The sequence below is a fragment of the Dunckerocampus dactyliophorus genome, chromosome 15 (genome assembly GCF_027744805.1).
Source record: "Dunckerocampus dactyliophorus isolate RoL2022-P2 chromosome 15, RoL_Ddac_1.1, whole genome shotgun sequence".
Taxonomy (NCBI): Eukaryota; Metazoa; Chordata; class Actinopteri; order Syngnathiformes; family Syngnathidae; genus Dunckerocampus; species Dunckerocampus dactyliophorus.
This window is the reverse complement of record NC_072833.1, coordinates 20,059,750-20,072,172: the sequence shown is the minus strand read 5'-3', so window position 1 is coordinate 20,072,172 and position 12,423 is coordinate 20,059,750. Positions and strand designations below refer to the sequence as shown.

The 12,423-nt window shown below is 46.3% G+C and overlaps 1 protein-coding gene across 1 annotated transcript; it reads left to right on the top strand.

Annotated features, from left to right (window-relative positions):
• Positions 1-481: 481 nt before the first annotated feature.
• On the top strand, positions 482-7,407 carry ntn5 (netrin 5). The gene is made up of 7 exons (XM_054800695.1): positions 482-1,552; positions 2,771-4,131; positions 4,793-4,981; positions 5,751-5,900; positions 6,446-6,496; positions 6,775-6,855; positions 6,920-7,407. Exons 1-7 carry the CDS (start codon positions 1,536-1,538, stop codon positions 7,405-7,407), a joined length of 2,337 nt encoding a protein of 778 aa, XP_054656670.1. The 5' UTR covers positions 482-1,535.
• Positions 7,408-12,423: the final 5,016 nt, after the last annotated feature.

Genomic DNA, 12,423 nt, shown 5'->3' with positions numbered 1-12,423 from the left:
CAATCAGTTGTGCTACTCGGTTACCTTGTCTTTTCCTTTGCTTTGCAGGTGATTGGTGTGCAGCTGTAATCATTTCTTTGTGACTTACTGCTTTGCTATGGGACGCTGGCTTGGATGTGGTCACTGGTGGTCCCTCCCCGGTGACCCCTCCCCGTTTCCCGCTGGATTCCTTCTGAGCAGGCAACCAACGGCTCGGTGTCCCTCCTTGCCACACCTAAAGCAGTGGTTGCAAATATCAAGTCCTTGTGTTGTGCATACTTGACATTTCCGCAGCTTTGTTGATTTGAGTGGTGGCGTGGCATTCACTGACATTGTCGGTACTGGTTCTGGAGTTTTTGCTGCTTGTGTGAATGCCCTTTCTAGAGTCTTTGCCAACGCAGACACATTGGCTGTCAGTTCATGTATGGCTGTACGCTGTGCTTGGACTTCAGCTTGGGTCTGGAGAACAGTGGCTTGGACTTCAGCGACAGGCTGGGCTACTTGTTCTCTTTCCCCTTGATGTGTGGCATTAACAGTCACTACTTTGGTTTTATTTGTTGTCTGACCTATTCGTGTCTGTCTCTCAACTTCTTCATGAACTGACTTAGTGATCACCTCTAGGATATAGTCATCAGTCACCTCGTTGTCACTCATGAGCGCTTTTAAGTCTCTCCTGACATATGTATATTTTTCGCTTATTCCTTGGTACAGAGAGTGAAGAAATGCACCTTGGACTAGCCTTCCGTCATACTGCAAACCTGAGCTGTTGTGCTGTGCGGAAAACAGTACACGCTGCTTAAGTCCCATCAACCGGTACATAAATTGTTGTGGGCTTTCACGGTCAAGTTGTCTTGCATTACTGAGTTCCTGAAATAACTCGGAATTACTTTTGTCTTTCAAATGTGTTCTGAGAAACCGCTTCAGCTCAGTTACCGTTAAGTCATATTTTGTCAACAGCATATCTTTAAATGTGCCTGGTCTGATGATTCTTAACACAGCACGGATGATCTCATTTTCAGTAAAGTTCTCGGCTAACCCCTCATCGATCTGTTTGCATAGGGCACCATAACTAACATCAGAGTCTGAATCAGATATTTGTCCGCTGTGAATTTTGAATTCCCTTCTTGGTAAGAAAGCTGCTACATCTGATAGCTTGACAATATCAGAAGCCTGGCTACTTAGGGATGGCTGTTTATCCACCCTAACATGCACAACTGGTGATCCTGTTGCTAATACAGCCTCCGCCTGTAGCTCTTGCTCCTCCACACTGGCTGTTGGCTGCTGAAGCTCCGTAAGGAGGTCGTTGAAGAGCAGGAGCCGTGACATACCTTGGTCCTCTAGACTTGCCAACTGGTTACTTCTCACAAAGTCCACAATGAAGTCATAAAGTTCTACCTCGGTTGCGTCGTCACCTGGCGCGTCCTCCCTCGCCTCTCCCTCGATGGAAGCCGTCAACTTGTGGAGCACGTCGGTGTTTGAAGAGCTGATCAGCTGGTGCAGTTTCTTCTGAATGCCTCGCTGCAACTCGCGTAGTGCTGACATCTTGGATCACAGTGATGGTGCGTCTGTCCAGGTACTGATGACAGGTTCAATGGATTGATGATTAACTGCGTTCTAGGACACAGAAATCATCCCGGACGAGCCCCCAAAATGTTGCCCCTCCCGCCTGAAGAGGGGTGGGAATTAAAATCCTGTGGTATAGAATAAGGAAGACAATCCACAATGAGTTGTTGTATCTTCACCAGCAGGATTTATTCTTCCTCTGTCGTTTTTAATACCTCCTCTATACCACTATCGCTACCAGCACCCCCTAGTGGACTTGCGGTATTACACCTGAGCACCAACAATGGGGATTTGAATTATTTTAGAGACAAACCTATTTTTAAAATAGTGGGGTGTCTGTTTTTAACAACTGAATTTTACATATCCAACATCTTTATGAATTATTACCACTTTTAACTACTTTAAGCATATTTATGCATTTTAAACTGTTTTTAGCCATGTTAACTTATTGTATCCTTTTTTATGTACCTTACACTTGCAATCTTTAAAATGATCAATTCAACCTCCATTTGTGCCCCCAAAGTCTGCTACCTGTGTATATCCAGAGGTGGATCCCCGCTGTGACAAATAAGAGGGATGAGGCTGCACTCATTCACATGTTTTGGTCATGTCCTAGTTTGGTGAAGTATTGGAGGAAAGTCTTTCAAACTCTTTCCCTGGACCCTTTCGTAGTGATTGGCCCCACCCGACATGCGCTTGACCCCCACAAGGAGCCGTAGTTTGCCCCTCGCTTCTCTCTTGGCCAGACGGGCAATCAAGGTGGAAGGACGATGCCCCGCCTACTCACGCTCAATGGCTGAGAGATGTCCTGTCCTGCTTAAATGTAGAGAAAATACCGCCTCAATCTTGTTTCCTCTTTATTGTCACCTAACATTTAGCTTGTTTATGTGCTTTGGCTGTCTTATCCTCTCAGATGGAAACAGGACCTCCGACCCCTGGTTGGTCTTTTGTGGGAGCGCACTATTTAATTGAATTGAATTTCATTGATTGTCTCTCGTAAACACTTGCTGGACACTTGTATGTGATTTTGGGAAAATTTAATAAGAATATTTCTGATTAAAAAAACAACTGGAAAGTATCAATCTTCACATTAGTATCCATCTATACTGATACTGGATGGATACTGCATGGATACTATTGATATTTGGATCCCGCCACTACTGACCAATGAAGACACACCATCAATGTCCTTCTCAAGTGTGAAAGTGTATCTTTATTGTCTCCACAGGCTGGATGACATGATGTTATTCTCCCTCCCCCCTTCCACTCCTCCCTTCCTCGTATTCCTTCTCTTCCTTCACTCCCTTCCTCGGCCTCTGCTTTTCTCATCCCTGCCCCATGTCCCGCTGAGCTGGACCTCGCCTCACAACCCATGCTACCACCTGGACGGCCGTCCTCGTCACTGTCTATCAGAGTTCATCAACGCCGCCTACGGGGTGGCCGTCAACGCCAGTCGCTCTCTCCAAGGCTCGGATTTCGACGGCAACGTCAGCGCCTTGACTGACCTTCACAATCCACACAACCTCACCTGCTGGCAGGCTCTAGGGGGTCTGAAGAGTGGGGACTGGGTTCTCACTGTGCCCCTGGGGCGCCGCTTTGAAATCACCTACATCAGTCTGCAGTTCTGCCATCATGGGGAGCCATCGGACCCCATCTCCATCTCCATACTCAAGTCCATGGACTACGGGCGCACTTGGAGGCCCATGCAACACTACTCCAGTGACTGCTTTGGGGATTTTGGGCTTCCCTCCCAAACGGTGGCCCAAACCCGGCACCAGGAGACAGAACCCCTTTGCTCAGATCCGCGGCCCTTGCAAAGGCAGCGAGGCGGCATGGTGCTGGCTTTCTCCGCTCTCGATGGGCGTCCGTCCGCTCCTGATTTTGACTACAGTCCCACCTTGCAGGACTGGGTGACGGCCACTGACATCCGCGTGGTCTTCCACCAAAAAACAAAAATGGGCTCGGACGGGTGGACGGAAGAAGGACAAGGGACGGACCTCCCGAGGTGGAGATCTGGCTCAGACAACACTCTGCAACACTTTTTTGCCACAAAAAACTCTGACATAATCACGCAAAAGAAAGCGGACAAACCTCAAAGGAGGGGTCATCACAAGAGCTCACATCAAGATAAAGATGGACACAATGCGACCAGCAAGGAGAGCGTGGACACTTTCAGCTCAGATGTGTCCTCAAAGAAGGCAGTGAGAGCTCGAAAGCTTGGCCGCAAGATGGAGAGAGACCACTGGCTGCTTTGCCCCAAAGGCGACTGCAACTGGACGGAGGAGGAACTGAGGAAAGAACTGAGGAAGCGTAGAAATAACCACCAGAGCGCCCGGCAAAGCTCCAGGAATCTAATGGTGGTGCCTCCCACCCCCGCCGCCCCCACGCCTCTGGCCCTGTCGGACCTGCAGGTGGGCGGCAGGTGCAAGTGCAACGGACACGCTTCCAAGTGTCGCCGTGACGATGCCGGGCAGGCCTTTTGCGTGTGCGAGCATCACACGGCGGGCCCGGATTGCGACGTGTGCGAGGATTTCTACTTTGACAGACCCTGGCATCGAGCGACACCCACGCAGCCCAACCCTTGTGTGGGTGAGTCCGTGTTTCAAGTATAAAATATGATGTCATTATACAAAACAGCTTGGTTTTGAACTTGAATAACCATTTGGAGCGCATGAAAAGGTGCAAAGAAAAAGGTAATTCTCTTTGACCACATGGTCTTTTATTAACAAGTATATGACACAGCAACAGAACCAATGTTGTAATAGCAGTAAGGAGCAAATTGGTCAACCAGCATTAATACCACTGATGAGTTTATAGTGAGCAATAGTGTGCATTTTAATGTATTATGTATACGGATGCTATTTTGGACAGCTAAATATATTATTGTATATGTGATAATAATATATTATTATCGCACCATTTGTCAACTTCCACAGGTGCCCTAATATGTTGTAGAATATATAACAAGTTTTTCTTAACTGGAATAATGATTTGGAGTGCATGAGAAAGTGCAAAGGAAAATATAGCTCGCTTATTGCACAATGCAGAGCAGCAACAGAACCAATGTTGCAATGGCAGGTATCCAGCTTTAACAGCGCTCAAATGTGGTGACTGCATACTACTACTGTGGCGTTAATAAATTTTAAAAAAACATCAGGAGGTCGCCTACAGCCACAACCTTTTGTGGTAATGATACCATTACCGATTGAGCAACACCACAAATACAAATGAAGGTTTCTACTGTTTCCAGCCTGCGAGTGTAACGGCCACTCCAGCAAGTGTCGCTTCAGCATGGAGGTCTTCCAGCAGTCCGGACGCCGTAGCGGGGGCGTCTGCCTCAAGTGTCGCCACCACACCGCCGGGCGTCACTGCCAGTATTGCCAGAATGGGTACACCCGGGACCTTAGCAAGCCACTGCACCACCGCAAGGCCTGCCAGCGTCAGTCACGACATCTGTGTGTGTGTGTGTGTGTGTGTGTGTGGGGGGGGGGTCAAGGTCACAGTGTCAAAGGTCAAAGGGGAAGGGGCATGTACCTTTAATAACTCACATTTCCTGCATTTTTCTGCATCATCAAACTGAAAGTGTAGAGACGGCTTTTGCGTCAAGCGGCCATGACTCAGTGTTTACGCCGGCATGTGTTTATGGGCTGCTTATGCCGTGATAGCGCACAGCTATTCCTGTTAGCGTGAAACAACAAGCTTCCACGTGCATCCCTGTCATAACCACCAATTGGCATGCTCCGTGACCCGTGACCTTTGACCGCCATGTCCTAAACCTTCTTGAGTCAGATGGCGTCAGTTAAAAGGCGTGCTGGAGGCTGCCTGATGCATTTGTTTGTGTACGCTAACTCTTCTACTGCTCCTGAACTGCGGCACACAAAAGGCTGAAGATTTGTCAGACCACGCACCCCTACTGTGTTGCCTGTGCTATTATTTTTCTTACAAATATACCACATGGTGGCGCTGTTATTAAACCCATCAGTCGGATTGACTATAAATTTCTCACACAGGTCAAAGTGCAAACATTAGAGCCAAATCAGCAGGAAATTTGGGACACACCTTTAGGGGACTGACAAGCACGTGTGTGAAATCTGAACAAGACGTCTTTGCAGGGGCACCACCGGTCACTGATCATTTGTGTAATGATGATAAAACATGGAGGATTATTCTTATTTTTCTTTAGCATCATCCCTGTTCTTCTCCTGCAGCATGTCAGTGCCATCCTTTGGGGGCGGTGGGCCGCTGGTGCAACCACACCTCGGGTCAGTGCCTGTGCCGACAAGGAGTGACCGGCCTCAGGTGCAACCGCTGCGCCCAGGGCTATAAGCAGGGCACGTCGCCTCTGCGCCCCTGCGTCCGTAAGTAGTCTGCACCTCCGAGACGCTGCATGCTTGTCCAGGTTTGAACTTAGCACCTGTTGCAGGGCTCAAACAAGCCCAGACTCATAACTCTGACAGTAAAAGAGCTGAGTGAAAGAAAAGCTTGTTTGTTTTTCCTGCCAGGAGTGTCTCAGGCTATGTTTAGCACCTATTAGCGCTGCACCAACATCACTTGTCATGTCCAGCATAAAACCTTATGTGCCAAACAATGTTTAATTTGTGCAATTTGAGCTGAACGGTACATTTTAAGGGTGCGGGCCGGCTGGGCGGTGCGGTGTAGGATGTCACTGGCCTAGTTGTGCTGATACATGTCTGCACTTTCACACACTTTTTACAAGATCCCTAAGAAGCTTCTTCTCTCGCCTGCACATCATTCGTGACCAAACCATAAAAGTAGCCCTGCTCTGGTCTTAATCATTTAGTCAACATTTGTGTGTGTGCTGGTGGTCATAAAAAGACCACACACACACACACACGCACATACACACAACTGGAGCTCATCACATGCCTGTGTTTGATTGCAGGCATTCAAGAGGTCGCTCCAACGCCAATGTTCCAGTCTCAGTATGGCATCGGTGAGCAAAATGTCAACCATCAGCTGCACTAATTCAACAATCAGGCAGTAACTTGCTTACTGCGGAAATTAAACTGCATTTTGTTGTTTAATACAACGGAAAACATGTGTCATTTCACCAAAGTACTAAAAAAAATGGTTGAATACGGGCATTATTGGATCACATCATCACATGTGGCTTAACGCCGTGCCAGGTGGCAGCTTGAGGGAATGTGTTGTCACTGTGACAACGAGAAGCAGCCATCTTGGACTGAGAGCGTGTTCTTGTTGTGTGCACAGACGAGGAGTGTGTGTCCCACTGCCAGCCATCGCAGGGCAAAGTGAGGATGAACTTGGACACATACTGCCTAAAGGATTATGGTTGGTGTCATTTTTAAAACATTTGTTCTCCTTCTGGAGCAAAAAGTGACTTCCTGTGTGTCAGTCCTGAAGGTGCAGGTGCGAGCAATGGAGCGCTCAGGTCCCTGGTGGCAATTCTCTGTCTCTGTCCAAACCGTCTTCCGCACGAGGTCCCCCTCCCACATCCGAAGGGGGCCCCAGTCTCTGTGGGTCCCTGACCGGGACCTCTCCTGCGGCTGCCCCACCCTGCACGTGGGCCGGACCTTTCTGCTGATCGGCGCAGACGAGGGCGAGAGGGGGTGGGCACCTGAGGAGAGGCGCCTGGTGGCCGATCGCTCCACGCTGGCTCTCCAGTGGCGGGAACACTGGAGCCCCAAGCTGAGGGGCTTTCGGGGGCAAGACAAGAGGGGGCGCTGCCCCAGTAAACCCTCCCACCCCCACAGGAAGGACTCTGATCCGCAGACGAGGTACATCCCCCCGCACCTGCTGACCGACACGGACACTGGAAGCTCTGGCGGTGAGATCACGACCTTGTCGCCTCCTGACCTTGTGGTTACACAAGGTCACACATGAACATGAACAAGTTGGCAGCCATCTTGTTTTTTTTGTGAGGGTTTTTTATTTACCCTCTTTGCTTTGCCTTCTTTTGTCGCACCAAAGTGCCTTTAAGTCCTTGTCATAAACTTCTTGTTATATTGGAATTATTTGCTTCATATTTATTGTGGAACTCACACACACACGCACACATGCACACGCACACACACACACACACACACAAAGTGTACATTAACACAAATGTAAATATTCTACTTTGCATTTGCAATAAAAAAGAAGAGTAACAGTAGTGCATTTGATTGTTTTTAGTCCATTGACACTTGTACTAATACACAGTCTATTTGTCTATTTTTGATGCTCTTGGATTATTACGTTACACACACACACACACACACACACACACACACACACTATAATATATGGGCTAAATCAACACTTTCCTTATGACCATATTTGGATGCCAAACCTGTTGTCATGACTACTGCTTCCATTTGGGAGATACTGTATCATAGCTCTGGGGAAATGCCGCATTTATGTGTGTGTGTGTGTGTGTGTGTGTGTGTGTGTGTGTTTGGGGGGTTACACGAAGACAGATGGGAGCGTTCCTATTTGCAGGGCGGCCATGTTTTGGAAGAGGCAGCTGCTGATTGGCTGCCGTGTCAGTGGCAGGAAGCAACAAAGAGTGCAAACGGGTCACAGGCATGTCTGACGGGCCAACTATCTGCCCTTGCGTGTGTGTGTGTGTGTGTGTGTGTGTGTGTGTGTGCGTGTGTGCGTGCACCTGCCATCCTGCGCCCCGCAGGAAGCACCTGTCAGTGGTCGTCTCCTCTCGCAGCGCCTGACGACATGAGCGTTTGATCCCCCCCAAATTCCCCAAGCACACACACTTACACAGACACTAACAGACAACTTAAGCCCGGCTGGCGCGGCCGTGCACGGCCATGTTGTTCACACGCCTTCCTGCACAAATAACTAGCATTCAACCAGGAGGCCGGAGTGTGTGTGCTTTGTTTGTTTACGAGTCTGTTTGTGGTTTAATTTGACTTGGGAGTCGTCATGAACGAGCCAGAAGGGAACATTTTGATATCTTGCACATTTTTAATATTCTTTTTATCATCTTTCTAGGGACCAAGTCAACACAAGCGTGGTAATTTGTTAAAAACATCTTTTTTTTCTATGCACTTTGCAATGAGGTTCATGGCTGGCGAGGCATGACTTTTTTCGTAATGTTTCTTCTCCAGGAAACGTTATGATACTTTGTTGTAAAAGTGTGATCACTTCCTGGTGAGCTTGAGTATACAATACTTGGCAGTCAAATTCATTCATTCATTCATTCAGCAGAGCATAAAAATATCTCGCATTTGACTTGCTGCTCTCTCAGCTCACATACGCCCCCACCCCTTCAGGACGAGGAGAGCACTTTATTGTCTGATTAGCTAGAATAACGATGTCATTCGGAGCGGACTTACCATTAGGCAAACACAGGCAATCGCCTGGGTTCCCGAGATTTCCAGGGGCCCCCAAACGTCTCATAGAAACTGATAATTGATTTTTTTCTTCAGTTTAAAGTACATATTACTGTTTTAGTAATTCATGTGCCTAAAAGTACATCAAAATGCATAATCTGTCATAAGCGTTTCCACTGCTGCCCCTCCCTGCTCATGCAATGGACTATTCTATCCTACTGCACATGTACACATTGATTCCGCAAGACCGGCTTGGAGTTACCCCAGTGGAGCGGAGGTGAGGAGAAAGCAAGTGGAAAACAAGGTTTCGATGCAGAGAATGCAGTCGATGAAGCTGAGTGTGATGCTTTTCATCTCAATGTGAGTGTTAAAGTGGTCCACCATAGTAAATGTTGCTTCATGTTCTTATCGATTACAGTAAAAGCGGTGAGATGATTCACCTGCTAGGTAATAATAATCCCCCAGGAGGATTTTAAGGACTTTATCAAGTTCAGGAAAAAGGAGAATTTTTCTTGAAGATGACGAACATTAATATTTCAGATCGTTTTGGGGGGGGCATATAAACATGGCTATGTAACAAGCAGTTACGTTGACAAATAACTGGAACAGATTTCAAGAGTAGGAAAAATGTGACCTAAATTACATTCTCACATTTTGTAAGAAATTAAGGAAAATAAACAAAAAAAGGATGTGGAGGGCCCCCATGATTAGGTTTGCAGTGGGGCCCCAAATCCAAAGTCACACTTCATGGTGTGTAATAAATGTTTCCGCAACATTATATTGTTGGCAACATGCTGATAAACAGAAACTGGCAGGCGCCGTGATCCAACTCAGCGCACTGAGCCGAGCGCTGCAGCAGCCTTTTTTGGTGATGAAGAATCACATAAAAACATTTTTTTTTAAATCGTATTTTAGCAAAACATCTGAATTGGGCGTCATGGCTGCATTCACACCGCAGGATATGATGCCCTCCTCGGATGCTTTCTTCAAACCTGATCTTTTACGTGATCTTTCACATTACCAAAAAAATGCAACCCCGGGAAGTGACGTACGTGTGTTCACGGAAGTAGCGTGAGCACACGGTGCTCACCTTCAGTGTGGTCATTTCAAGGATTTTGTGCAATGAGAGTCAATATTTTCTTCAGCAAATGTTTTCACGTCGGATACTGAGAAGAAAGAGGGAAAGGATTTTGTCTATGGCAGTTGGTGGTGGACTTGCCTCAACGTCGGTTTCGAGGAGTGCTGGGACATTGCATTGAGCTTCTTCACTGACTTCACTTCAAAATCATTTTCGAATGAGGAGAAGAACTTTTGCCCGCACCTTCATCCAAATCTCACACAGTAAACCACGTCTTTCGATGATGGACATCGGCGACCTGACCGTTCAGACTGCAGTAGACCAGATCCATATCGGATCAGATAGATCAGTAGATCAGTCGATCAGTAGATCAGATCCATATCTGATCTACGTACAAACGAGGCCTGAGTCGTATTTGGAATTGCACTGTTCACACTGGCGTGAAAAAACAGACACAGAACACATATGAGCAGAAACATGAGAAATGACCTGCAGTGTGAACATAGCCTGCTGCTTTGCTGTGCACTCAAATGTACTTTTATGTGGACAGTGTGGTATTTTTATTAATTAACACCACAGGTGTGTCACAATATTGTTTTGTCAATTAAATGAAAAAATGTTTTACTAAATTAAATATATTAAAGTAAGTAATACTCATGTAGTCACCGACAGCATCACTCATTCCTTCTATTTTGCCTTTCATTATCAGACCTCTTGTCAAAGTTTTAGCAACACACACACGCACACGCACACGCACACTCACGGCTTCTGTTAACCTGAGAGGCTGCGGGTCAATCCTTGTGATCCGCTGCCTGCATGCCTTCCGTGCCGCAACACACAGCAACCCAACTCCCCCTCAGATTAGGACTAATCAAGCACAGCACGGCCAGCGACGCCATGGCACACACACACACACACACACACACACACACACTCACACACACGGGCATCCATCGCCACAACATGGCTGCATGCTTCTGGAAAGTGGGGTTAATAATAAATATTGAGCAAATATTCAAGTTAAATGGCCATCCGTGATCATGTCGGCTTTTTTTCCTCACGTTCGAAGTGATTTACGAGCACTTATGAGCGACAAAGACACGTTTTCTTGACTTGAGGTTCGGGAGAAAGGGGGCCGGGATCAGCCATCAAAAGGGTAAAAGGGGGGTGCGGGCGTTTTGGGGGTAACACTAACCCATCGTGTCCAGGTGGTGTGCTTGAAAAAGAGACTCCATCTGTGGCCGAAGTGCGTGTGTGTGTGTGTGTGTGTGTGTGTGTGTGTGTGTGTTGTGATGAACTCCTTCTAGTTGCTTTTGAACCGAAACCAATCCGATTTCAGGCTCGTGGAGGTGACCCTTGAACTCTCACATCTGTAAGCTTTCACTTCTTTTCAAATTTAAAAATTGCTTTCTGATAATACTAATAATATTATAACAAAATGATTTTCCCACTCTCTTCTGACATTTTCATTTAGGGGTTCGAGCATCGAACCACGTAAATGTTAAATAAACAAACATGCTAATAAATGCATTTAGTGGGTGCATTGTTGAATCATTTCGTGTCGGATCATGATATATTCTTTAGCCAGGACACTCTCTGATGGTGGTCTAGCATGTGGGTGGTCTCACGGTCACTGTCTGTGTGTCATATGGCAGAAAGATTCACTGCAGGTAGCGCGCGCACGCGCACACACACAGACACACTTGTCAGTTAGCGCAATAAATGAAATGCATTCATCGCTTAACACGCTCGACTGTTCACTGGTGTTACCATGTTTGAATTCCCGTGTAGAGATACAGTATGTGCAAATCGCTGCAAAAACAGGACACTTAAGATAACATCGTGTCAGTTATGGGGAGAACACACGCAAACCCCGCTAAAATGTGCAGATTTCGAAGCAAACAACGACCTGCTCTGTGATAATGTCCAACAATTCAACAAGAGAGGAGAAATACGACCTCGGGGAAAAATGAAATTGAAAACATCAGTATGCTGCCACAAAACAAAAAACGTTCATCATATCAGTACGTGGAGTAAAAGTGTAGAACCCGTTGAGTGAAGAAGTCATGTGCTCCAATATGAGTCACTTTAATGAACGTGTGGTGTTTAGGTACACCACAGTGCCTGATATCAATCATCTGGAATTCATTTATTTATTATTATTTCATGAACACCACAGTATCTGATATCATTCATCTGGTATTCATTTATTTGTTATTATTTCATGAATACCACAGTGCCTGATATCAGTCATCCTGAATTCATTTCTTTATCATTATTTAATTAATGCCAGTATCTGATATTATTTATCTTGAATTCATTTATCATTATTTAATTAATACCAGTGTGTGATATCATTTATCTTGAATTCATTTATCATTATTTAATTGAAACCAGTGTCTGATATCATTTATCTTGAATTCATTTATCATTATTTAATGAATACCATTGTCTGACATCATTTATCCTGAATGCATTTGTTTTGTATGA